Source organism: Dryobates pubescens, chromosome Z (assembly GCF_014839835.1).
Source record: "Dryobates pubescens isolate bDryPub1 chromosome Z, bDryPub1.pri, whole genome shotgun sequence".
NCBI classification, from domain to species: Eukaryota; Metazoa; Chordata; class Aves; order Piciformes; family Picidae; genus Dryobates; species Dryobates pubescens.
In genome coordinates, this window is record NC_071657.1 from 85383675 (window position 1) to 85411360 (window position 27686).

The following is a 27686-nucleotide window of genomic DNA, read 5'->3' on the forward strand; positions in this document are numbered from 1 at the left end:
TCTGCCAGAATTTTCAGGCCTTAACATTTTCATGTGAACACAGCCTTTGTTTCCTACAAGAGCATGAACACTTCCAAAAACTTTATGTCATCTTTATATTTTCTTCAAAATAAAAAGTTGTTTATATTTTTTGAACACAACAATAGGTCCCATTGCTTTTCTAAAACAGGCATATAAAGATAAATAGAGTAAAACACACTCTGGGATTTTAAAAGTTGAAAGCCCTTCCTAGGACTGATTTATAAAATGGTCTCAGAACAGACAAACTGCTTCAGGAACAGGCCACTCATGACATGTCTCAGTGGCCTCAGATACTCCACTTCTCTGTACGAGCTTCCACGCTTTTGACCAGACCTTCTCCCAAAACCTCAAAGTCTTCCAGAATTGCCTCCACATTGGGAATGCAGACTGGTTCATTGTTCAGAGTTGTCATCATTCTTCCTTTCATGCTGGAGACCTGCAGGACACAAATATTGAGCAAATGGGAAGACCTGCTCAGAGCTGCTTTGCAACCTTTGTAAACCCCAAATAAGAGAAGCTTATTTGCTGTCCTTATCCTATCCAACCCCTGCTACACCACTGCATCAAATTTTCTAAGCTTCACTTCTCAACACCATCACTGCTTATTATTCAAGCTAACAAAGTGCAAGACTGGCCCTTCCAGCCTCTTTTAGGGTTTACCCTGGAGCCATAGTCCAAAGACCACAAGGGAGAGAGCTAAGCAATGGCTGGGAGCATGATAGAGATGGGGAAAGTGTAAAAGTGGATGGCAAAGACTATGCAAGCAGAGTAGACAGAGTATGAAAAAGAAACAACACAACGTTGAGTAAGAACTGCCTGGGCTCTGCTCTTTGGTGGGTGTCAAAACCTCTAGAGAAGGGAAGAGGTATCTGCCTCTACCAGAGTTAAAAATCCAAACTCTCATGTTTGATCAAGCCACTCAGCTCAGACGCAAGCATCTCTTCTCATTTCACCACTGTGAATAGCTGGGTTTCACAACCCCAGCTAGGCTCAATGGCCAATACCCTCTGGCCATGAAGAGAGGGGAGATAAATCACCCACAGACTGACAGCAGAAGAGCCTGGGCTGCCAACACTGAGCCATGAGTCAATGGTTTCTTTGCGTCTTTCCTTCATAGAAAGCAGCATGAGTCACTCCAGGGTGCCTCATACATAGCTTAACCACCCTCTAGAGCTTGCCATTCTGCACGGTGTAGCTGGAAAATATCTCCATACATTCACAGGACTCAGGCACTGTGAATCTAGATTTGCCCCTCCATCTTCTGCCAGGTCGATTTGGCTTTGGGTGTCTAACCCAAAATCAGAGAATGGGACAGCCTGGTGTACACATCAAATGCCTTTGGCTAACAAGGCATCGTCCACCTCAGAGAAGGCGACCAAAGAAGAGTAGGTGGTACATGGTTTGACCCATAATTATGGTGCTGCAGCTTGTGCAGAGACTCGTGTTCCTTTCTCAGCTCTGCTGATGACTGGGGGCACTGTCTTGGCCTCACCCTTTCAAAGAAGGGACAGCGGTTGGAGCTCCACTTCCCAAAACACTTTAGGGCTGACGAGAGTTAGACAAAGCAATTATAATGCAGGGGAAAAAAGCCCTCCAAGCTTTCAGAACAGAGGTAACAAACTTAAAGCAGAGTCAAAAACTCACCTTAAAAGGCTGAGGCTGAAAGCTCAAGGGCTTCCACAAAACTGCAATCACTTCTCCACCATGCTTGTCATAGAAGAACAAGGCAAAATCACTGAAGGCATCCTATATAGAAAACATAGGTTGCATCAGACTTGCAGAGGCAGAGTCCATCCCTGATTCAGTCTCCTTGCACAGACACACACAGAGAGGCTCCTCACAAGCCAGGACCAAAACTCTAACTCTTCCAGTGGATTCCCAAGAAGGAAAGCAACTTGAAGCCAAGGGACAAGGCCTAGGTGTCCCCTCCTGCCTAATTCCCCCTAATTTTGATGGAGACAGTGCACTGCCTCCAAGTGTTGCATACAGACCTCATCACTGACCACCTCTTCATGTCCCAAAGAGCAAAAACATGGACAAACACCTCCCACAAACCTGCAAGAGCACCCAGAAATCAGCAGCCACCCTTAGTACACCCAACCCCTTCGGTGTCAACCCACTGAGTGTTCCTCAGCATTATCCCCCATAACCTGGATCTGTCATTACCAAGCTGTCCTACCCCAGTGTCCAACAACCACACCCAAGATTTCACAAGTGCATCACATGGCAAGAGGCAGTCCCTGTCCAGCAGGCAATGCTGCCACAATGTCTTGACACAGGGCAGCAAAACACAAGCCCCACTCAATGGAGGCGAGCATCTCCAGCTCTGCAACATCGCCCCCCAAATAAACCAGTCAGCACACCGGATCCTAAAGGAAATGTAACAGCAGAAATTAAGTAACAAAGTTGCGTGAGGTGCAAAGAGATGGAAAGCTCTTTGAGGCACTGCAGAAGCCTCCCCTCAGTGTCCCTGTGTTTCAGCAGCTGTGTCAATGTGTAGCTCCTTTGGCTGCGCCAGGCAGCAGAGCTCAAACAGATCTTGCATAAAAAGCTGACTGAAATCCAGTCTTGCTTTTTACCAAGTCCATGCAAGCTGGATTCCCAGCGCTTCAAGAAGGCAAAAGATGAGCACTGCAACAGAAGTAAACAATGCTGTGTGGAAGCAACTTTTGGAACCCAACAGTCTACCTGTGGCTGAGCACCCAACATGCTGATACCTGGAGATATGCATCCTGAGAGCAGCTGATCAAGACAGCCAAAAATCTGCCCCTTGCCACCTCTTCATTTTGGAGTAAATTAACATCAGACAATGGCACACATTTACAAGGCTGAGTAAACAGTCCCTAGCATCAATACAGGACAAGTTTCTGCACATGGCCTTAGCAGCTTTGGGAAAACCTACTGCAGAAAATGCAGACTCTCTGCTCACTAACCAGCCTGCATCCCCTTAGTTTCTCCAGCTGCAACTCTGCTGTGCTCTTACAAAGAGAGGTCTCTCCTGACATCATTGTGTCATGCTGTTTTCATGAGGTTGTGCATAAAAAACAGATAAATCCTTAACATCAAAGGCAAGCTTGGAAGAGGTCTTTTATGGACATACCAGGATTGCAGTAGGAGAAAAAGGTGGATTGGATTGATATTACCAGTGATCCCACTGGGTGGAGTGGCATTTTAAGAGTAAAGACCTGATAAGCAAGGAGGGGTAGCGTTGTCTGCAAGCGTCAAAGCCATGAGTATGGTCTCCTGTGTATCACAGAGAGCAACACCAGCAGGCCAACGAGTTGGGAAGACTCTCAGACCTGCCAGCTCATCTCACCTCAAGGGGTCTTCACAGGTTATTAATACCATAACAACAGGAAGAAGGCTGGTGAAGGCATTCTCATGCCAAACTGGGTAGAAAAACCACAGTCCGAAAACACATTGAGAAAGAGGCAACCCATCCCAGTATTTCCCTGCTCAAAGTGGCAGGTTACACTCAGAACCCTGTCAACACAGAAGACTCCTCCTTTAGCCAAAAGGCAAACAGCTGAGGGAGGGAAAGCTCAGTGAAGGGCAAGAAAGCTCAGGTCACGCTGACCACCAACGTGCAGCTTTCTGTACCAAAGGGGAGCAAAGCATGTGAGAACTTGAAAAGGTCCCACTATTCTTCAGGGTGAGGTCTCAGCTGCAACACGATGCTCCCTGCAAGAAAGGAGTGATTTTGTTCTTGTTGTTTTTTGTTATTACAGATATGTGTTGCTGGGCAAGAGCCAGAGGAGCATTAGCAGGAAAGGAGCCCTCCCAGGCACACCTGATTTCCCAATAAAGAGACCTTTTAGCCCGATACCCAGCACCTTTTATACAGACAGCAGGGAGCAGAGGGCAGATGTTAAAAGGATAGCATCCAGTTCAAAATCTCAGCAAAGACCAAGCTTCTGCACTTGTTCTGTTCCTAGTCCAGTCCATATGACACTGCTTTGGACTGGCCTCACTGAGCTGTGGAGAGGCACATTCAACTCTTGGGAAACTACAGCATTAAAAGGGTCTGGTGAATTAGTCACCACACTTATGTTTGTACAGCGGCTTGGGTAGTAAAAGCGAAGAGTTCACCTCCCTTTCCATATCCCATGCTCCAAGCCCAGTGCCACTGGGCTTGCCTGAACCTGCAAACACCTTAAGAGAAAAGGCCAACCACATAACTGAACCCCTAGTCCCTTCTCAAGCTGCCATATCTTCAGCTGCAATGCAGCTTTAAAGACACAGGGAAAGCTCTCTCCACTGAGGAAGACACCAGTCATCAGCAAAACCTACAGCTGACTCCAATCTTGCAAAGCCAGAGGGGAACTGCAATTCAGAGTGGCCACATTGTCCAGTGAAGAGGTACACAGTGCCAGGAAGACTGGGTCTGTAAGGAGACATCTAGATTGTTCAAATGAAAGTACAGAGAAAGGTAGCAAGTGGAACAATACCCTCACCTAAAAATCCAAAAATACTACCACTGTAACAGGTGAGATGCCTGATGCAGCTGTCAAGCCACTCTGTGACATTTGAAAAGTCCTGGCACTCAGGTGAAGTCCCTGGTGACTGGAAAAAGGGAATCATAACACCTATTTTTAAAAAGGGTAGAAAGGGGGACCCTGGGAACTACCAACCTGTCAGCCTCACCTCTGTGCCTGGGAAGATCATGGAACCGATCCTCCTAGAAGCTACGCTAAGGCACATGGAGGACAGGAAGGGGATTCCTAATAGCCAGTATGGCTTTACCAACAGCATGACCCACCTGACCAACCCAGGGACCTCCTATGATGGAGTAACTACATCAGTGGACAAATGAAAACATGGATGTCATCTACACAGATTTCTGTTAAAGCCTTTGGTATTGTCTCCCACAAGATCCTCCTCTGTAATTTGGAGAGATACGATGGATGGACTGTATGGTGAAAGAATTTGTTGGATGGTCAGATCCAGAAGGTAGTGAACAATGGCTCAGTGTCCAGGTGGGGACTGGTGAAGAGTGGTGTCCCTTAGAGGTCAGTACTAGGACCAGCGCTGCTTAGTATCTTCAGCAATGACACAGTGCAATCAAGTGCGTCCTCAGCAAATTCACAGATGACACCAAGCTGAACAGTGCAGTCAGCACACTGGAGGGAAGAAATGATATCCAGAGGGACCTGAACAAGTTTGAGAAGTGCACCTGTGTGAGCTTCATGAGGTTCTATATGGCCTAGTGCAAGGTCCTGCACCTGGGGTGAAGCAATCCTCAGTATCAGCACAGGCTGGGGGATGATTTGATTGAGAGCAGCCCAGCAGAGAACTATTTGGGCAGCACTGGTGGATGAAATGTTGGACATGAAACAATGCGCACTCACAGCACAGAAGACAACCTTATCCTGGGCTTCACCAAAAGAAGCATGACCAGTGGGCCAAGGTAGGCAATTCTGCCTCTCTACTCCACTCTGGTGAGACCCCACCTGGAATACTGTGTCAATCTTTGGAGTCCTCAGGACAAAGATGGTATCAGCCTGTTGAAGCAGGTTCAGAGGAGGGCCACACAAATGATCAGAGGGCTGGAACACTTCCTCTATGAACAAAGGCTGAGAGAGCTGGGGTTGTTCACACTGGAGAAGAGAAGGGTCTGGGGAGACCTTATAGCAGCCTTTCCTTAGAGGGGGCTTAGGAAAAAAAACCCATCAGGACAATGTTTTTAGCAAGGCCTGCTGCAATAGGATACAGGGTAGTGATTTTAAACTACAGGAGTATAGACTCAGACTAGGTAAGGAAGAAAACTTCTACAATAATGGTGGTGAAACACCAGCACAGGTTGCCTGAAGAGGTGGTAGGTGCACCATCCAGCGAAACATAGAAGGTCAGGACAGGGCTCTGAGAAACTTGTTCTAGTTGAACATGTCCCTGCTGACTTCATGGGGATTGGACTGGATGACCTTTAAATGTCCCCTCCAAGTAAAACCACTCTAAAATTCTTTGATGAAGCAGCTCAGGCTGAAGTGTGGATTGTGCCATGTGGCTCATTGCTAGTTAAACAACAACAGTGTTGTTGTTTAGGGGTGGGTTTTTTTAGCCTATTTTTCCACACAGTTTTTCACTGCTGTTACTTATACCTAGATATCAGGCTCATTGCATCACAGCTGCTGGAAAAAGAGGAGTGGTTTGGGGAGGTCTCTGCACCCAAACCACCCCTAGCAGCTCTGCCTGGTGCAACAGCAGTTCAAGTGGCAAATACATCAATTAACATTTCCTCAGTGCTTAGAACATTTTAAGCATTCACAGGAAGGGATCAGTATAAATCCATATTAGAGCTGCTTCCAATAAGTGACTATGGTTGTTGTTAATACTTCAGGGTCCATGCCATCCTACTGCAACCTGCCCTGATCCTCAGAGTTTGTGATACTAGTTTTCCTCATGCCCAAACAGAGCAAGCAGCACTGTAGAGAAAACCAGGCAGGGATTTTTCCCTATGTCAGGGCGGTTTTAAAAGCAAAAGGAAATATGGGTGCTGTGTCTTGGGATACAGATGATAAAAGGTATTTCAAACTACCCAAACTTTTCCACCCCAGCAGAGCCACAGAAATCACAGAATTGTCAGGGCTGCAAGGGACCTCAAAGATCATCTAGTTCCAACACCCCTGCCATAGACAAGGACACCTCACACTAGATCAAGTCACTCAGAACCCCATCCAGCCTGGCCTTTACAACCTCCAGAAACAGGGCTTCTACCACCTCCCTGCTAAAGAACTTCCTAACATCCAATCTGAATCTACTCACTTCTAGTTTTGCTCCATTTCCCCTAGTCCTATCACTACCTGACATCCTAAAAAGACCCACACCAGCTTTCTTGTAGGCCCTCTTAAGACACTGGAAGGCCACAGTAATATCTTCTCAGAGCCTTCCCTTCTCCAGACTGAACAACCCCAACTCTCTGTCTGTCTCCACATACACATCCTTGTCCTGGAGGTTTGAGACAGCAGTAAATGGAAAAAGCCACCTATGTTCTGCTAGATGCACTAGTAAATACAGCCTGTCCATTAATACACCAATTCAGCCGAGACCAGAGTCTCCAGACACCTCCTACAGGACAAATCCTACAGGACCTCTGGAAAAGCAAAACCATCACAAAGAAATGCAGCTTCAGGCACCCTGTCAGTTCACCCAAGAAGCACAAGGGGCCAATGCTTCTCCAGGCATGTGTGTACCCATACCTGCACACACACACATGCATTCGCTCCCAGCCTTGGGCACTACATCAAGAGTTGTGTGGCTCTTTCCAGACAGAAAGGTTTCCTCCATACTATAAGGCCCCACAGTGCTTTTTCAGTTTGTCTCTGCCTGTCTGTAGTTGCCACAGAAGGAGTTGGCCCTGCCAGTCAAACAAAAGGGAGCAGTCCAACCTGAAAAGACTACACCAGTTCCAGGTACATCCCATAACCACAGCTTATATATCATAAAAGATGTAGAATATTTCATGTCATTAATTCCTTCCTAACATGCAGTAGCAAGATTCTTCTTCCCACGGTACAGCAATGTGCAAGGGCTGTAAATCTTCCAGGTAATTCTTGTCTGAAAATCCAAAAAAAGCAAAATACTGTTTTAAGAGGGGAAGGTTATTTACAGTAAAGGAGGAGGTATTTCCTTGCTCATCCACACAGGAAAGATCACTCATGTACAAAATGGACAGCTCCCCTACCAATTTTCCCTTCCCAGCTTGCTACGGGGACAGATAAATCCCAGTGAAAGAGAGCACTTTACATGCAGTGGCCTACTGATACCACAGACCTGGAAAGAAACATTAGGTCTTTTAACATTCATTACAGACATGTAGATGGATGTGGCACAGACACCTTCATCCGATTTTCCCTGCACCTCAGGGAGATCTAGACTTTGTAAGCTCAATGGCATGGCAAGCATATACACAAGTCTTGTGGCCTCTCAATTGTCTCCAGTCCAAAGCACAGCCAAGCCATGCTGGAACAAAAGCTGCACTAAGCAAGCCTTCCCACACCACATCCCCAGTAAACATCTGGGAGTTGTTCAGCTGTTCAACTGCCATGACACAGACTAGCAGTCACAGTGGAGACCCACAGGAAGCCTCATTTCAGACACTTGACTTAGCCTTGCTAGAGAATCCCAAGGACCCAACCCAAGGTTTCCTTGCTGAGGTGCTCAAGACCTTAAGTGTCACAGAGGCTGGTGACGAGCTGAAGCTCCAAGGAAGCCCTTTGTGTGGAACACTGGGCACCTGCTTTCAGCCAAAAGCTTCTGTCTACAAGCCCTGTAATCTGGACAGACTCCAAGAACAGGCTTTTTCTATCAGATCTGTCCTCAAATTGAATATCCTGCCTCAATCCCATGACCAGCCTTTCACTTCTACCCAGAGCCTCCCAGGCATCTGAGCAACTCAATCAGACCAGCTCCTGCAGCACATCTCCTTGGAGAAGTCAAAATTAAACCAGTCAGGACTCAACACTTCCCCTCTTTTCATTTTCTCTGCTGATCAGGCACACAGCAAACCTTCATCTTCAGAGTGCTCCTCCCTTAGATCTGAAAAGAACAGAGACCTCTCAAAAGCAAACAGGTTGGACAGAAGAAAAGTGGGTCCCGTGGTTACTGAGCCAAGTACACTGGGGAAGATGCTACATCCTGCCCCTCTAAACTCAATACACCCAGGCAGTTAAATCCCTTTTTCACATGGGAAGCTCAGAAAAGGGCAGATGTTTCTTTCCAGCCCATAGAAGAGAACAAAATCACACAGCACTGCTGCATGGCAGATGTCCCTTCATTCCTAAAGACCCACCATAGCTGCACTGTCAGCCTCAGCTGCAACCCTTTTGGCTCAATTCTGTGCTATTAATCACTCTGGGTCAATGCCAACCACTTCTATGTCCAAGTGCCTTCTCATTCAAAAACCTCTTCCAAAGATTCACTGCTGTCTCCACACTGTTTTCCAGAATAAAATCCTTGCTGATCATTCCCCAGCCCTTTGATCATCCCTCAGGGACCTCAGCCTGCAGGATGAGGACGAGCTGAACATTACCTAGTGCAGCAAAAGCCAAGAGAAAAGAAATACAAGACAGGAGAGGCTACCAACCAAAGCCAGGTCAACATACAATGCCAGTGCAGAGGTCCTAGCCCAAGCAACAACACTGGACCACTGAAACAGAAAGTCAGATGATTCTTGAGGGAGTAGCTCCTACTGAAGCTCAGCATCAACTGCTTACTGGTGACCCCACAGTGCAGTCAGGTTTTGAGGCCTTCCAGAAGGATATGAACAGCGTCTGATGTTTCCAGGAGAAAAAACACATGCCTGCCCAGAAGGAGATATTCAGCAGCCTGTTCAGGTCTGCCTGCTTCTGATCTAGAAGCTACAACAGACAAGTGAACTGGTACTGCAAGATAATTCCAATGCAATGTCCACAAGGGAACACAGCCACACTTATCTCAGAGCCTTCAAAAAGGGAAAAAGCCCCCCAGGCAGGGCTACTGAAGCAGAGTTCAGGCTCTCTATCCCATACCTGGCTCTTCAGAGAAACCTGTGACCAGTTCCCTCCTGAGCACCTCTGGGTCAAAGAACAAAAGAAACCAAATGAATGTAACACTGCTTCCAACCAGGCAATGTGACCTTCGCTCACATCCATGTTTCTTCATTAGGATATTAGTATACTGGATTTAGGACTAGCTGCAATTTGTAACCCAACCAAACCCTGTTCTGAGTCTATTATTACCTGTACTAAACAGGCAGTAAAAATCTAGACATTTGGATGTCATTACTGACTAGACTGATTAGGTCATAATTGCTTGAAGGATAATGAAAGCTACTCTCCAGGGAAGTTTCTGCACCTTTCACTTCTAGAGTCATTTGCTGACACTGACTTGACTAGAAGTACACACACACACAAATAAATCTATAAACTGCAACACACCCTGATGAACTTCCTGACTGCTCAAACAGCCATATATGGGGCTCCAAGCAACCTGATCTTGTTGAAGTCCCTGTTCACTGAAGGGGAGTTGGACAAGATAAGCTTTGAGGGTCCCTTCCAACCCTCTTGACATTCTTCTGCAGATTCAGACATGAGGAGAGTGAAATAAGGAATGTTTTCAAGTTACTGTGCTTCATGCTTCCTTTTAGAAGTCTTAAGAGTACTGCTTCTCCTCATCCTTGTTTATCTTGTACCCAAGAAATCTCACACTGCTCTTTACAGTGTGCCTGCAGGACCTCCTGCTTCTCAACTACCTTTCTTCTCAAAAGAAAGAGCACTGGGAATCTCCTTGAGACTTGTCCTGCCAGCTAAAGCAGCAGTGTACTTACAAGGAAACTAGGACAATTTCAAGGTTTTCCTCAGTTTAAACAAGCCTTGCCTGCATCCCTGTCTCTCACCTCCTCACCCCTCAAGGCTGTCCCAGTCTGCTGTGGGTGACAGAAGGACTGAGCACCTTGGTAAACCTGGCAGCTCTATTAAAGCTACAACAGATTCCCATGGGCACAGGTCATAATGCAGTACAGCTGGCAGGCAGCTTAGGAGGTAATAAGGCTGTACCCAGGGGAAGCAAACGTTAGAGAACTGCAAGTCTTCTTTGCCTATGTCCTAAGCTACCTGAGGTAAAAGAGGAGCTTAAACTGCAAGGGCCCAGTATCTTCCAGCCTAAACCCGAGTTTCAATTCAGACATCTCTTTTGCAATGATTGCCAATCATCATGACAGGGAGGCGTGAAAAATTCATGCCTTGGGACAGTTGGTATTCAATAGGACTGGGCTCTGAGCAACCAGCTCTAATGTCATCCCACTCCGCTGGCTCTCCCCTGAGTGGGGAATGGGGCTGGAGCCCTCCACAGCACCCTTCCTGCCAAAGCCACCATACAACTCCTACTTCTGACACTGCTCACAGCACTTATGCTTAAGGGATGCTGGCACTTGGAAGACAAACCAGGTTTTGTCAAAAAGGTCATCACAGCCCCACCTCTCTGCATGCCAACATTTAACTGAGCTACCACACATGAAGCTGGAAAGAGCCACAGAGGCAACGCTATCTACCAAAGCATTGGCTCTCCAGCTCCAGTGTGGATCTCTGCTACCACTCAGTATCTTGCTTATCTCCCCAGCTTTCTGAGCATTTGACACAGCCACATGTCAGAAGAGAAGGGGGTTGATGATTTTGGATACTGATGTTCTCCATACACCCACATTACCAAATTCCTCCACCATCACGCATGCAGACACAGAGAAATACTGGCCATCCTATGGCCAGTATTTAACTTCCATAGCTCAAGCAGCCATTGCCCTAACAGGAGGTCAACCATACCACAGATTCCTGTTCATCCCTCCTGAAAATATATATAACACCATTCATCGTGCACCCCAGTTGGTACAAGGAGCCACAAAAAGTCAATTAACTGACTAGAGACAAACAGCTGGAAGATACTTCAACCCTGAAATAGAATATTCTTCAGCAAAACCTCCTGATGCTTTGTAGCTGAAGTCATTCTCACATCAGCAGCATTCCCACTTCCATGGAATAGGAGGAGCATTCATCAAGTCTTCGGCAGAAGACGTGATTTCAGATGCATACAGAGAGTGACCATCGCACACAAAACACAAAGATGGTCTTGCACTGGCAGACAACCTGGATGGCAGAAGCCATCTCCCCAGTGGGCCATGCTTACCCTCAACTCCTGGAGGTAGCACTGTACAGGGTCATAATCCACCACAGGGAAGAGGATATTCACAGCAGCACTGTTCTTCACCATGCCCCGGGAAAACAACTTTAATGGCCGGTCCACACTCTCCAGCTGTCGAGGAATCTGGTTTGGATTCAGATGGATTAGGACATCATAGAAATCCAAAGGAGGGCGGAAGACCATCTGCACAGAGAAAAGACACAATCACTATTTTTCACAAAGTTTAGTGGGAAGAGTATTTTCTGTCCCTGGGCCACCTCTTCCTGCTTTCCCCAGGACTCAGGTCTGTTGCTGGAGAAGAACTCTCCACAGGACCAAGGTGCTCCTCTACAGTCCTGACCACAGATCCCAGGAACTCACCTGAATGCACAGCAATAGCAGTCAAGAGACAGAAGGTGAACTGAGACTGGTAACTGCACCACATGTGCCAGAGTCCCAAAACAAAGAATAGTCAAGAAGCTAATGGGAGCTTAACAACACTTGGGGTACACAAGGAGCTGCGTAATAACAGGATGGTCCTATCAGTGCAACATGATTTGTCCCATAGTACAGCAGCATCTTTAAATTAAGCAGATAGATGGTGAGAACAAGCCCTATTACTGGACAGGAGCTGTACAGGGAGGATCTGACACTATAGATGTAGCTGTATTAACATGGAAAAAAACCTTAAAACTATGTGTATATTTTCATGGAATAAATGATGCAGAGACATGATCCAAGGCATGGGACACTGCCCAACTTGGCACTGGCAGAAACCCACTGCTAGGAACTAGTTTATAGCCAGGCTGGGGAGAATACACATGAAGAGTATCAGCAACAGGCACTGAGTTCCAGATATGGTCCATGCAGACCCCTCTTCTCTATCCACCTGACCAAGACCATAGATTATTGCAACCACCCTGGGAGCAGAGAAAGAGAGCTCACTAACCCATGTGTGCACCTGCATGGGAGCAGGAATTGTCACCAAGTGACTCAAATGCAAAGCAAAGAAGAAAAATCTAAACATGGAACACTCCTAGATACACGGAATAAGAGGCAACTCCAAGCTGCACTGGAAAGGCTTCTCCTTCCTACCCCAAGCTACTATGCAGAGCTGGATCCCCCAGAAGCAGGATAGGAGAGCAGGGCAACCAGTCTCCATGCTCTGTCCTTCATCCATGGTCAACCACACAGGGTGACAGCATGTACTAACATATACCAGCTATCATCCCCAAGACCAGTGTGCTTCCCCAGAGCCTGAAAAAACCTTGTGCTGGTGCCCCAGCAGGTTACCTTCACATCATGGCTGTTGAGTGGGTCCGTGAGCTGCTCCTCCAGGGTACGGAGAGACTCCGAGGCCAGCACAAGGAGACGCTGCAGGATCTGAGGAAGTAAGGACACCAGACAGTGAAACTCAGCAGTCCTGGATGCAGCAGGGACCCAGCTCACTCATGGAGCCATCAGAGTTCGCTCCAGCACTGGGACCAAGGAATTGCTCCAAGTCAGCAGCTGTCATGGGGCAAGGACAGAAGGCCCAGCTCACCTGTGCTGAGGGTCGCTCTTGGGTCCACATGGAGCTCCACCGGTCTTTGGGTGTGGCAATGAACATGACAGGGAGGCGTGAGCGTGCAGCCACAAACTTGTGCTTGATCTCTGTGCAGTCAGCATCTGGAGAGGGCAGGCAGACAAGTGAGGTGCTCTGCCCCATCCACAACCCTCCAGACTTCTCACCCACATATTGCAGCCCATGAAAGTGCACTACAACGGGCTTTATCCTCTCCCACCCACTGATCCCACAGTCCATGTACAATCAGAGCTCCATCACCTTGAGATGCTCTACTCTCACATTTCCCTCAGCATCTGCCCGCAGAATGCTGGGCAAGCAGATCAAGAGAGGGGATTCTGCCACTCTATTCTGCTCTGGTGAGACATCACATGGAGTACTGTGTCCAACTCTGGGGCCCTCAACACAAGGACATAGCCCTAATGGAGCGGGTCTAGAACAGGGCCACAAAAATGATCGAAGGAGACAAAGCTTCTACAAAGGCAGGCTCAGAGAGCTGGGGTTGTTCAGCCTTGAGAAGTTTGGGGGACAGGGAGTCTGAAGGGGGTCTACAAGAAAACTGGGGAGAGACTGTTTACAAAGGCATGTAGAACAAGGGTCAGTAGTTTTAAACTAGAAGAGGACATATTTAGAATGGACATTAGGAAGAAGTTCTTTACTATGAGGGTGGTGGAACACTGGAACAAGTTGTCCACGGAGATGGTGGAGGCCCCAGCCCTGGTGACATTCAAGTCAGGCTTGATGGGGCTTGGAGTTACCTGATCCAGTTGATGTCCCTGCTTACTGCAGGTGGTTTAGACCTGATGACTTCTAAAAGTCCCTCCCAAGCCAGTGCATTCTATGATTCTACAAAATTCTCAAGGCTCAGGAGGTAGTAAAACCTGGAGGACTGCAACCCTTTTCCCTTGCAAGTTCTGAAATTGGAGACTATCAGATCTTCACCATGAGTACTGTGTTCAGATCTGGATGGCAGAGCATAGGAAAGAAATTGAGGTCTTAAGAGTGTGTCCAGAGAAGAGAAATTAGGCTGGTGAGGGGTTTGGAAGGGCACCATAGAAGGAGCATCTGACAAAGCTGGGGTTATTTAGTCTGGAGAAGGCTAAGGAGAGATCTTACTGCTCTCTACAACTACCTGAAAAGAGGTTGTACTGAGTTCAGGTAACTAGCAACAGGACAAGAGGAAATGGTCTTAAGCTGTGCCTGGGAAGGTTTAGATTGGTGATCAGGAAAAACATCTCTACTAAGAGAGTGGTGAGGCACTGGAACAGACTGCCCTGGGAGGTGGGAATCACCACCCTGGAGGTGTTCAAGCAGAGTGTAGATGTGGCACTTCAGGATATAGTTTAGTGGTCATGGTAGCTGGACTCAATGATCTTAAAGTTATTTTCTAACCTTAATGACTATGATACGAGTGGCTCAGTGGGACTACAAAGGAGCAGAGGGCTTCAAAGACACCACTATATCCAATACCACTCAGGCTCATCAGTTTTCAGTGAGACAGCAGAACAGCATCACCAAGATCCACCTCTTCAAAGGTAGGCAGAGAAAAAAAAAAAATCCCACACCACAACCCACCCTGAAGTCAATTTAAAAATGTGTCCTGGTTTTGCTGGAACAGAATAATAAGCTAGCCATGGCTGCAGGCCATTAGCAGTTTTGAGGCAGCCAGGGGAGCCAACCTGAGCTGGCTCACAGGTGTATCCAGTATCATAAATGTCACACTCCATATTAAAGGTCAAAGCTTGCTGAGGAGAGCTGGGGAGGACTGTTTCCCATTTTACTGTGACTGCTGTACCTCTTCAGGACTGAGTAGAACTTCATATTGGTATTAGATCTATTGTTTAATCTTTACTTCAACCCTTGAGTCTCCCTGTCTTTTCCTAACCCACGTCTGTGCTGTGGAGGGGTCATCAGGTGATAGAGCAACTGCTATAGTTTGGCTTCAGATATGGATTAAACAAAGAAAGAATGGCAGGACAGGAGTAAGGGAGTGGAGTATTTCCTTGCTCCTGGCAAGACCCACAAGACCCACGGAGCCCAGTACTGACCAAGGAGGGCTCCAAGACCCTCACACCACAGTTCTCCTGTGTACCAACAGCTCACCTGTAAGACCAGCATTGAGGTTGACGATCAGAGGGTTGTTTTTCCAGTCAAAGGTTGCTAGCAAGTCGAGGAAGCGCAGAAGCCCCACCTGAGGAGAGCTGCAGGCAAGATCAAGGAGTTCAACACTGGCGTTTGCTTCCCAGGCAGCAAAAGAGACTGGGCTCAGGGGTGACTTAGTGATGCCCAGAACGTATGCAGCCCAAGAAGGGGTGTCTGTGGTAGGAGAAGTCCAGGACACGCAAGAGACAAACTTCTCTGGATCTCTGCAGAAAGTCTTTCCCCTTGCTCTTCCCTCCCCAAGTAAATGAAACCAGCAGGAAGCAAAACACTGCCCCCAGCTCATGAGGCTCTCCCCACCCAGTCTCCATACTGCCAGGGTCGGGGCAAGGAAGAGGTGGAGAGAGGGCTGCTCCTGCTTCCAGTGCAGGTCTGAACACCACCACCCAAGTCCCAGCTGTGCCTCTTAACCCTGCAACGCAACAAACATGCAAAGCTAGACAGCTAGAAGATGGGCATCTCCCTAGCAGGGTATTTTAGTATACAGGAGAGCATTCTAGGTGTCAGGCTGTTACTTTGGAGAAGGAAATCAGATACCGAGTGCATGGCAGAGTAACTTTTCAGCTTCACAAAGAGCAAAGCTACTTCCTTTAACTTCAATTCACTCCTCCTGCTCTGTATCCCCATCCACCTGCCAGAGCCCAGTAGATGGCCTCACAGGGTTACGTATGAACATGCTACTCCTTTCAGCTTTCAGTGGCCAACACCTGGCTCTTCCCTTTAGAGTCCACCCCAAGAAGATTGCAGCTAAAAGCACCAGCATAACAACACTCCTGGGGAAACCCAGGAGCCCAAGTGTGTTAGTAGCCTCAACACAGCTTTTGCCTCTGCTTCTCCTGCCCATCACCTCCAGGACAAGGGGTACCACCAAGACACAAGGCACCCTGTAGATGTGCCACCAGCATGCAGAGGCCACTTGCTCCCATCCTGACCTTCTCCCCCACACCTCCCCTCTTTCAGCAGCACAGGGCAGAAGAAGCATCTCCATCTCCTCTGGCCAGCCACTCTCAAGAAGGCTTGGGACTGTTTTGGCACAAAGGCCCTGCTGTGCACCTTTCCAGCACCTCCTGTCCTAGCAGCATCCCATCCTTTGTCCATCCCAGATAAGGAAAAAAGCACTAAATCCCCATCAGGCCTGCCTGAGCTCCTCATCCTTACCTGGGTGGAATGAAAGGGGCTGGGTGGAGAAAGAGAAATGCCACAAGGAGATCCACACACTCCTCAGAGATGTCGTCACTCAGTAGCTGGGCACTGACCCAGCGCTTGGCCAGCCGGCAAGTGCTACCAAAGACTGGGTGCTGCTGCTGAAGCCTGCAAGGAAGGAGACAACTCACAGCTCAACCCACACATCCCAGGACCCAAAAAGGCCTTTTGACATTTGGTAAGAAAGGGGCAAAAATATGCCAGGAACACATGCACAGCATCACTAGCACTGGGCACTCAGTGGGTGCTGAGACTTTGGGGACAGATGTTCCTCTCTCCCCATACCAGTGACTTTGGCTATGACAACAGGGACAAGTGGTGTTGCCCCCCACTGACATTTGTCCCTCTATCCTCCTGCAGAGCCTCTCACAATGTGGGCTAAATGGCCACTTCCTATTCTGAGCTCCTCTCTGCACTACTGCTCTCCAATGTGTCTGAGGACACCTCCACACTGGCTTTCTCATACAGGCCACGTCCTTGCCTTCCCTAAAAGTACCCCCCACCTCACCTACCCATGCAGTGAACTGGTTAGGTAGGGCAGATGCAACGTCTCCAGCTCCAGCAGCCGAGATTCCTCTGTGTCCTGGTACTTCAGCATCCCTTCTGGGGTGACCACTTCCTTCAAAATCAGTGGCTCCCGGTGGTAGGCTACTTGCAGACGGAAAACATAGCCATCCTGAGATGGAAACAGAAGGTAAAGTTAGGTTTAGTAGTAACAAAAACAAGCTGGTATGCTACATAGCATGTCAGGGACAAAACAGTACCATCCTGGCAGGCTCACCATACTCCTTCCTAGGCCCACTATCCCTGTTCTGGCTTTTTCCAGTTAGACCACGGCCGCAGTTCCCTTCCCATCTTCTCGGTAACAAATCAGGTCCAGGGAAGGGCCTTATCAGCCCCCTACCTTGTACACATCAGTGTGGGTGACTGCAGGTCTGCAAACCAGCTGATGCTGCTGCTGGAGAAGCTCAGCCAGCTGGAGGTGGAAAGCTGCCTTGATGCGCTTGATGGCTTCCTTGTCCTGTGGCCACTGGCCACTGCCTTCCATGTGGCAGACAACTGGGGACCAAGAGACAGGAGGAGGCCAGTGAGTCCCACACAGAAATGAGGTGTTGGATGGAGGTGGCTAGGACTAGAGGTTAGAACAAGTGAGCAGGGGCTAAGACTCTACTCCCACCTGCAGCACATAAGCACAGCAGTAACAGCACCAGCATCACTGCCTGCCTCCACTTCCCCCCAACAAATCACATCCCACTTACTCTTCAAAGGAGCTATGTAGGCTGGGCAGGGCTTCTCCTCTGAGGGAAGCAACAAGCGCTTGGTCCTCATTCGGGTATGGGAGGAATAAATGGGCTTCATGGGAATGGGAGGGAAGACCTGGGAGAGAACAGTTATCTGGAGACTGAGAACAAGGAACAGAAACCCCAGGGCACAGCTCACCCCCTCACCCCACAACCCCCTCCCCAGCAAAGCCTTCCAGCATGGAGAACAGAACAGAAAAGAGGCACCACATCACCCAGACAGCTCCCAGGAGCCACAACAGCAGAAAGACTAATTCATTCTGTCCCTCCTCACCCTAGGGCACCCCCCAACTTCTTGCCAACCCCCATGCCCAGGCCATGGCCAGGCCACTCACATCAGTGTATCGGAGGGCTGGATGGACACCCTGCACTGCAGTCACCGTCAGTGGCAGTCCCTTCAGGTTCCAAAGCTTGCGGCTCAGGTCATCGTAGGAGCAGACAACGCTGACCATGGCCTCCTCACCAGTCCCAGATGCCTGCAAACACAAGGAGCCTCTCTGTCCACGTCTCCTGTTCTTGCATGGGCACCCACCTCACCTCTCTCAGGCTGGCATCACAGCCAAACTTCAAGGAGCCAGCACTGCCACACCAGGGATCAGCTTCTGGCAAGAGCACTCAGCAAAACAGGGAGGTGAGAGAGAAGGAAGCCAAGGATGAGCCTGTCTGTGGCTCCCCAGCCCCCATATGCATCCTAGAGGCTGCATTTGAAGTGGCAAGTGAAATTCTTTCCTGTGCAAGACACTAAGGCAGCACCAAGAGTTACTGCCAGCATTCTCCCTAGGAAAGGAGAAGCTAAGAGCTGTTTGGGAATACAAATCACAAACTGGCAAGGTAAGAGCTCCTGCTACTGCCTCTCTGCAAGTTACTGTAATGCTAAGAGGCAGCAGGTAACAAAAAATTGCACAGACTACACCCATAGCTAAGGCAGAGCTGTGAAGCACAGCAAGAGCAATGAGAAAATCTGCAGAGCATTGCTGAAGCCCTGCAGTGGGCAGATGAAAAGCACCAGAGGGAGAATTGCTGCTGCCCTTGATGCTTTCCATCTCTCCGAAGCACAGCAGGAGCTTGAACAAGGTGGAGACATCACTGATGCCAAACCACTCAGCTCAGACGCAGCTGAATTGAGCCCCACACATCCAGCCAGTGCAGGCTTTACGGCAGAACCGCAGCGCCCCCTGCGGGGTGTGCCACGAATGACAAGCCCCCATCCTGCCGGTCTATAGAGCCGGCTGCACCATGTCCCACTGTCCCCTGCCCTGCCACCACAGGCTTCCCAGACTGCATGCAGACAAAGAGCTGGAGGAGCAGAGACAGACACCCCTATCGCCGACCCTACACAAGATGGTAAGTTTCTCCTTTATTCCTTGAGCACTGGCAAGAACAGAACTCCAGAAGGCTCCAGGTTTATCAGCCCTGACGACCCCAGGCTAGCTTGCAGGGCAACTGCCTACAGATTTTACTGCCTCAGCACACAACAGGCTGTACAAACTAGCATCTCATCCCAAATCTGACACGCACCTCTAACCATACCACAACTGTTCCTGGCACAGAAGACTCTTATGATATTTCTTCCCCTTCATTCCTAAAAACAAGAAACTATTTTCTACTCCATCCAAAAAGCTGGTTTTACCAAGGAGGCTCATCTCCAGACTTTCATTTCACAAGCTGAACAGCAGGAGTAGGCAGAAGGACATTTCCCAGATTCCAAGATTATGAGACCTTTTCTGTCTCAAAGCAGTTTGTTTCTTTCAGCTGCACATTCAGATGGAGCACTTAAATGGGGCTTGGTAGGCATTACATAGCACTTAGGGCCATGCAGGAAAGCTCCTCCTGAATTTCCTAGCTGGACCTATGGGATGAAGCCACAGAAGTGTCCTGCCCATACCCATACTCAAAGGATGCAGAACCTGAAGGGTGCAGGCAGAGGAGCAGGAGGCAGGAGGTGCCTTGGCAAATCCAAGGAGAGCACCATACTGCCCATGTAAGCACCTGCAGGCAGGATTTTTCTTCACACTCTCTACCTTCTCTTGGGAACCACCCAGCTATTTCAGAGCCACACAGCTAAAACGACCTCCCTATAGTCCTCCCCATATTGCCCTTCCTCAAGAAGGCCACAGCTGCACTGGGGGAGAAACCATACCTCTTGCCCAGTCCTGATCACTGACTCCAGCAGGGCTCCAGCATAGCAGATGGAAGATTCGGGAATGTCTGCATGGCTTGGTGGAGGAAGACAACAGAACGTTAGAGTTAAGGCATGCCAGCCTGTGCAACCTGGCACTGCAGGCTGCATCCACAGGCAAGTGTCAGTCCAAAGATAAGGAATCTCTCCATGAGATCAATCTTTGTATATGTTCCTCCCATGCTAAAAGCAGCCAAGCAACTCAGGAAGGTTCACAGGATTCAAAGCTGCCCACATGCAGCCTTTCCTCACAAGACCCCTCCTCTAAGGGAGATAAAGAGTCCAAGACAACCCTCTATTCTGTACAAGAAAGTCTCATTTTTGGCAGAATGCATAAACAGCTATAGTGAGGCTTTCCAGTGCCTTAGGGAGACTCAGCATTATGAGCCACTGGAGGGTCTCAGATGATTTCATGAAACATCCTAGAAGGTCCAGATTGCTTCTCTTTCTGGCTCTGCCAACGAGTGTCACAAAATCCCATCAACACATAAAGGCAGGATAGTGCTGCCTCCTTACCCTTAGCATTATCATCAGCTACAGAACCACGTGCTTGCCCTCCCCACCTTCTCTTTGGAAGCAGCTTGCAGCGCTAGGACCATGACAGAAATGATCTCCAGCGTTCACAAAGCCATAAAAAGACCTACAACATCCCCCAAAGCACAAAACTAACAATGATGTTACCAGGGACATGACAAGCCAGTGGCATTGACTCCCCTCAGCTGCAGGTCCCCCCCCCTATTGCTTGGCATGACTTACAGCTTCAGTAGGTGCTTGATGATCTGCTCAGGAATGAGGCGTTTCTGGCAGATAGTGTTGGCCTCCCACACCACTGCCTCACAGATGCTGCCGTCCTGGAACCGCCGCAGCTCCGATTTCTCCCCCCAGAAGGTCCGGAAGTCTGAGGCCTGCAGCGGGACATAGACCAAGACAAGACAAGGACATGGGACACCAGCAGGGCCAGATGAAACATTTCTGTGACTGTCAGCCAGCCCCACAGCCATCTGGAACCACAGATGGCACCACCACTGCTCTACCCTACTCAGCACAAGCAGCACTCCCCTCACCTCAGGGTTATCAGCCTGTGGTCCCTTCTCCAGTGCACTGGCAGCAAACTCAGGGACAAATAGCAGCCCAAACATCAGAGGCCCAACATCCTTGTGTCTTGGGGGCTCAGCATCAATTGACCACTGCACAAAAAAGAGGAACATAGAGCTCAAGGAGAGATGAGGTTACTGGAGCAGCAGCTGCTGCGATACTGGACTACTAGATGAACATCCTGCTATGTGCTCCTGGGTGCTTGCATGACCACAAAGAAAGTCCCATTTAATAGGCCTCCCCAGCGAAAAGAAACAAACACACACAAAAACACAACCAAACAAAAAACAAAAGGACACCACACTTGTCTTTACCCTGCCCAATAACTGGACCAGGACTTCTGCCCAGACCAAGCATCCCAGCTGCATCTCACACTGCAGTGCAGGGCTTCTGGTCCTGTATTTCCCACAAAGGGGATAGGTCTGTCTTTTCCCTCAGCAAAGATCCCCTCCCCATGTCCAACAGTGCCACAACAGACACACAAGACCCCATGATGCAGTGTCAATGCAGAGCAGCATTACCTCAGGGGTCTGAGGCAATGAGTGGGCCACAAGCAGTGCTCTCCCAGCCAGCCCACGGACCAGCAGCGAGACAATGAAGGGAAGGGCTGCAGCCACATAGTTCCCACCCCGATCCATCAGCTCATTCAGCAGCTGCATCTTCTTGCAGGCACCCTGCAGCTTGGAGACATGCTTCAGGCTACAGATGAAGAAGAGAAACTGGTCATCCACCTCTGATACCAAATCCTTTGAGAGAGAAAAGCTAAAAGACAAATGAGATGGGGAACTGACGCTCCTGGCCCAAGACATGGACTGCAAGAAGGAATACTGCGTTTTGGCATCTCAGGATGCACCACAGGAGATTCTGGTCATTGGGTCAGCCATCATTCCTAAAGGCCATAGCAGTATTTTTCTGGGAGGCTCTCTAGACAATAAAAGCTGAATGGCCAAAATGCAAAAAGCACACCAGCTTCTATCTCAGATCACATCACCTTCAATCAGGCAGGTCCAAATCCACCCTAGTCCAAAGCCAGAAGTAGCCCACTCCCCTCAATAGGCTGCTCAGCACTACCACAGTAACACGGCAAGACTCACTGGAAGACATGATCAAAGGCTCTGAGCATGGGCTTTGCAGTCATGAGCAGCACCTGAAAGCCATCCACCATCCGATCATCTAAAATCTCCATGGAACGCTTGGCTTCGAACTGGACCTGAGCGAGGAGACAGGACATAGCAAGAGCATGAATAGAAAAGTAAATCCATCCAGTAATGATCACCCAATTTCCCCTAACAGCCACAGACACATGGTCACCAGCAGACCCTGATCCCAGACAGCCTTTGTCCTCAGCATGAAGCCAAGTCACCAACAGCTGTCATGAGTGGTCAGACAGTCCCTCCGATATCCCTGCCATCAAGGTGGGCTTTTTTTCTGCTCCAAAGAAGTTATTTCTGCTAAACAGATGCTTAGCTTCACCCAAAGATGCCCACAAAGATGAAAACAAGTTTTAGCCACCATTCAAGGAAGATAAGTAAGGCATCAACACAACCAACTCTTAAAATTCACTAAGCCTCAGAGCTGAAGATGCATGTAAAAAACACCTCCCCATGTCCACTGTCTTCCTGCAAGATATCCAACTCTGCCTGCCTCAGCTCACTCCTAAGACAGCCTGCTCAGTACCTGGTGGTATGCACTGGCAGTCATATCAGCACAAAGGTTCACCAGCCCAGAGGGATCCACAAAGACTACTTCAAATGCTTGGTGGAAGTCATCGAGGGCAGGCTGAAAGAGCAAATAAAGTTCTCAGTGCTGCTGCAATGCACAGACACCAATGTGCATCACATCCCTGTAAGAGGCACATCTCTGCCCAGGCAGCAGTGGCAGCACATTCAGACACAGGCACAAGCTCCTCCAGAGGCTGTTTACCAGAGAGGTGTCCACGTCCTTTGCTAGGCTGATCCCCGTCACACTCAGGTCAGTGGTGGCTGTGGGCAGACAGGAGACAACAAGTCACACCAGCACCCACACTTACCCCGCTGGTGATACTGGTATAGCTATGTGCAACACCACTCTGATCTCACACCATTAACAGTACTGCAATGCAATGCTGGCCTCTATCTTGTAATAGGACCCAACACCTCTGCAAGCTGCTCACATCCACCCCTGCTCTGCTGCCTCAACTCCCTCCTGCCCATCCCACCCACAGGTTCTTAGCATCAGAGAGAAAAAAGCCCCAAGACCTCCTCACTGTGTTCAGGCTTTGTGCAGAGATTCTGCTGACACTAGCCTTCCTCTGCTCAGAGACCCCAAGGAAACTCACCCAGGAACTGCAAGGTACTCCTCAGCACCTGGTACCCACTCATCATCTTCACAATCTTGCGTTTCATCAGCAGGTAGGCAACCAGCATAGAGACCAAGAACCCGCTGAAGCACCCCAAACCCTGTGAAAACAGTGGTCTGAGTTAACAACAGCTCAAGGCACCGTGAGCACCCAATGCCCCACACAACTGCTTCTGGTCTCTGTCATCACTAGCAGGGCAGGCACCAAGCCCACCAGGAAAACACTAATGCAAAGCCCCGTACAACAAGCAGATATACGGATCTCCCTGCAGAAAGGCAACACCTCAAAGCTCTTGGGAAACAGGATGAGTTCTCCTAAAATCCCTGAATAAATGTGTTACATCATTATAGGGATCTTAAAGCACAATCATCTGGTACACACTCCTTCCAGCCCACAGGGTAGGATAGAGCTCCTTGAAATCTAGCACATCATAAACCCATGACGCTATCTATCAGGAATAAACCACCACTGCTCTACCCTTAGGAAGGAAAAACATGACACAGGCAGGTCAGCCAAGAGAGCATAGCCAGCCTGACTCCAACACAGGACATACCTTGCCAAGTTGCCGCTGGTTCAACCAAACTTTGAGAAGGGCCAGGCCATCCTTCATGCCTGGGAAGTCAGTGGCTGCACTAGACAAGAAGTGCAAGTGTGACAAAAGCACTGTGTCACAGAGGATGGAGTTGTTGTAGTGTGGAGTAGGGGGCTCAGTGGTTCCTGTGTGTGGAAACAGTAGCACATTGGATGCAACCATGAACGTCCTGTTCAGCAAAAAGTGCTGCAGCAAACCCCCGCTCTGGGCACTAGGTGTAGTCTCTGACTGAACTGAGCAGCCTTGTGTTCCCCCAGCCTTAGCCCCTACCTTCTTTGGAAGTACTCTGCTCCATGAACCAGGCTGTCCGGATATTATTCTTGCTGGGATAGAAGCGGCTGGGTTTGAAGAGATCTGGAGCAGGACAGGCATGGATTCGGACAGTGACCATTTTCTCATCCTTGCCTGTAAGAATCAGGGGGATGATGAGCAGAAAGAAGAGATGCCAGAGACTAACTCAGAACAGTGATCGCCCTCAGCTTGGGAAAGGAAAAAGCTCCTTCCCAGCAACGCTCAGCAGCAGCACAAATCATCTCAAAACAGTGACCACAATCCCACACCAATGATAACCCTGAGGACACACTGCTTATGTCCAAACACCATCTTCATCCTACTTGCCAGTCTAGTACCCCAGCACCCTACTCTCCACCCTGGCCTTGCATGCTACTCTCTGTCCTAACCTCAAACCCTCTATTCCAAGGGGTTGGCATAAACATGCAGTACCCAGCAGCCTACATACACCTCACTTCACCTCAGAGAAGAGCCAGGCTGCGCATAGCTACCTGGGCAAATCAAAAACATGAGGGGAAAGCAGGAAGGGCACTGGTAGGCAGACATTTGTAGTGTGTGCTATAGTCCTCAATGCACCTATAGGATAGGCCAACCAGCAAGGCCAAGGCTGAGAAGTGCAGCTAAGACACAGAGGTGAGCTGGGAGGGGAAGAGACCTTCAAGACTAGGGTGTGTGTGGAAGGAGAGGACAACTGGAAGCATCAAACCTCAAAAATGTATCAGCAGTTGTGACAACAGCCCCAGCCTGACCCCTCTCCACAGGGCCTGTTGCATGGTGTGAACCCACCACGACCCAACACCCACTCACACTCCCCAACAAAGCAGGCTCAAGGGCTACCTTGAGGCCTCAGGAGAAGGATGGGCTTGAGGTGGTTGCTGTGCATGTAGGCAAACTTCACACTCCCGAAGAGCTTCTCCTTGGAGAAGTGATGGGCAATGTGGGCCAGGTATAGAGCTCTCTTACGGTGGTAGCGCTGATTCAAGTTATCTTTGTCCTGGAAAATTTCCTGGAAAGAGAAGACAAGACAATTCTACCTCACCAGTCTGCAGAACCTGGTTCAGTCTGAGGCGCTACACCACCCATCATTCTCTCTTGCCCCACAAGGTAGCCTTATCTCAGCCATGCTGCTACAGCCACAAGAAGCTCCAGTTTGACCTGGGGCACCACCTCAATGCTGGCTCACCAGGGTCTAGGATCATAGGAGACAGAGTATAGCCATGGAATCAAGCATGGCGTCACATCATCTCAGACCCTGTTGGAAGAAGTCTGGGCAGCAGTAGGAAGGACCTCTAGAGGGTTAATAGCCTGCCAACATTCCTTTTCCTGTTACACAGTCTTGGCAGCATGGGCAGAAGGGCAATGGGTACAACTCTGGACAACAGCTATCTGCCTGGCAACGTGAAAGAGGCTCATCACAAGCAAAGAGAGAAAAAGATCCTCATGAGCAGCTAAAATCAAAGCAGCTACAAGCTCTGATAGAGCAAGCAGTGAGACTGCACTCTCCAGCTCCTCATGGGAGTCATCACACTGCCCATCCATATTCTGTAAACTCACTAAGGAAAGGATCATGCAGAGGTGCCTGCAGTCTAGAGAAGCAGACATGGCCAGACTCACCCTTGGCATGGTCACCACCACATCCACATTTATCTCCGGCTTAATGCAGGTGCCCAGCAGGTAGCTGCCCACCACCTTCAGCTCGGTTGGCGGCACAAAGCGGAACCTCCCCTTCACGTTGAAAGGTACCTGCAGGAACGGGACCTTCACACCGTTGGGGAGCCAGGCCTGGTCAGTGAGCTGGAAACAGACAGGACAAGCAGAACACTCAGCACAACCAACAGCAACAACAGCTGCAGGCACCTGCACCCAGGGATTAAAGACAGAGGACATTCTCCTTCCCCTCCAAGACAAAGCAAACTAATGTTTTTTCAGTCCCTAAGGGGGACAGTCCATCAGGACCTCTGCTTGCAGAGCAACAGAAAAGTCTGCTCCATCCACAGGCTCTTTCCTCTTGCCACCTCCTCCATCCACACCTCAGTTTCTGGGGTCTCTGGGATGGCACTCAGTAGGCTGTTAATTTCATAAAGGAAGGCATCAATCATCTTCTTCTTTGTCTCCTTCAATGTCACCTCCTTCAGAAGTTCTTCTATCTGTAGGGAGAATGGAAACCATCAAAACCAGCTGCCACACTAGAACTGTTCTATTCCTTTAACTCAGCCTCCAACACCAACCATAAGCCTGGTAAGGAGGGCAACAGATGAAGTAAAACCACACCTGTGCCTCTCGACAAACTCTGCCTGGAACTAGGAGTCCAGTTAGCCCATGGGCAGAAGGATAGCACAGCCTCCTGCCATCTCCTGGGAAGTGCTAGACAGCAATCGACTCTATCCCACCAACTTCGATGTCAGGACCAGTAATAAAACGACTGGTATGATGCACACATGCTTAGCTCTCAGAAAGCATTTTTGCACGACTTAGTATCAGATGCAGGAGACGACCCCGAGGCTTCCCCCTCTCCCAACTCCACTCCCTCACCCTTCACCCCAAATTCGCTCTCAGAGAGGTCCGACGGGCCTCCCAGCTGACCTGCAAGCGGAGTAAGCTGGAGTGGAAGAGATCCTCCGTCTCCTTCAGCTGGCTAAGCTCCTCGCTGGTCGGCGGTTTGTAGAGCTCGGCCCGGCTCAGCTTCACCGGCTGCAGGGCTCCGGCCCCAGCCGGAGAGGGCCGCTTTCTGCCCCGCGCTGCATCCCTGGCGGGAGGGTCCCGACCCTGTTCCTCCGTCTCCGTCGCCTCCAGAGAGCCCTGCGAGAGGAAAAGAGCATGACTCGATATAGAGCCCCGCAATCCTCACCCCAGCCCCGGACCCCATCCCCCTTACCGCCATGGCCGCCACCGCACACGCGCGCGCAGGCCTCGCTACCACGTGCAGCACCACGCACACTGCCGGCCACAGGGCCCCTCTCCCTATTGGCTGCGCGAACCAACGCCCCGCCCAGGGAGCGGCGCTGCCTTGAGCACGCTGCTGGTGGCGCCGTGCTACCTCGCTTTGCGGCAGGTCGTGCTGCGAGCTCTGCGTTTTGCAGCAATTGCAGGTACTTGACGGCAACGCGGGCTGCGCTCCGCGGAGCGGTGGGGCGGCAGGGTGGCCCGTGGCGGACTCGCTGCCCCTCGGGTCTGTCTCGGGCACGGACCCAGGATCGTCCCGCTAAGATGTCCCGTTCTGCCACAGGCCGCACAGACTTATGACTGAGCAGCCACACGGAAACTTCAGGCCTGTTGGTCCTGGCTGGGAACAT

General features: G+C 49.6%; 1 protein-coding gene across 1 annotated transcript; it reads right to left on the reverse strand.

The window, feature by feature from the left end:
- Positions 1 to 289: 289 nt before the first annotated feature.
- NOL6 (nucleolar protein 6) lies at positions 290 to 27686 on the reverse strand. Its single transcript, XM_054177807.1, has 26 exons — positions 27330 to 27686; positions 26977 to 27192; positions 26424 to 26540; positions 26008 to 26187; positions 25231 to 25399; positions 24373 to 24507; positions 24064 to 24227; positions 23490 to 23610; positions 23096 to 23154; positions 22850 to 22951; positions 22267 to 22382; positions 21694 to 21871; positions 21142 to 21264; positions 20834 to 20982; positions 20039 to 20114; positions 18234 to 18374; positions 17857 to 17974; positions 17502 to 17656; positions 17110 to 17273; positions 16553 to 16705; positions 15338 to 15435; positions 13214 to 13338; positions 12964 to 13053; positions 11677 to 11874; positions 1666 to 1767; positions 290 to 457 (listed from the first exon to the last, which is right to left on the reverse strand). The coding sequence occupies exons 1-26, from the start codon at positions 27684 to 27686 to the stop codon at positions 308 to 310; spliced, it is 3756 nt and encodes a 1251-aa protein (XP_054033782.1). The 3' UTR covers positions 290 to 307.

Coding starts and splice junctions, on each gene's coding strand:
- NOL6 (XM_054177807.1), bottom strand. CDS start 27,686: ATGTTCCCAGCCAGGACCAACAGGCCTGAAGTTTCCGTGTGGCTGCTC. Junction 25,400..26,007: donor TGGTGGTGACCATGCCAAGG/GTGAGTCTGGCC, acceptor TTCTCTTTCCAG/GAAATTTTCCAGGACAAAGA. Junction 22,383..22,849: donor CTGCCAGTGCATACCACCAG/GTACTGAGCAGG, acceptor CTCCTCGCTCAG/GTCCAGTTCGAAGCCAAGCG.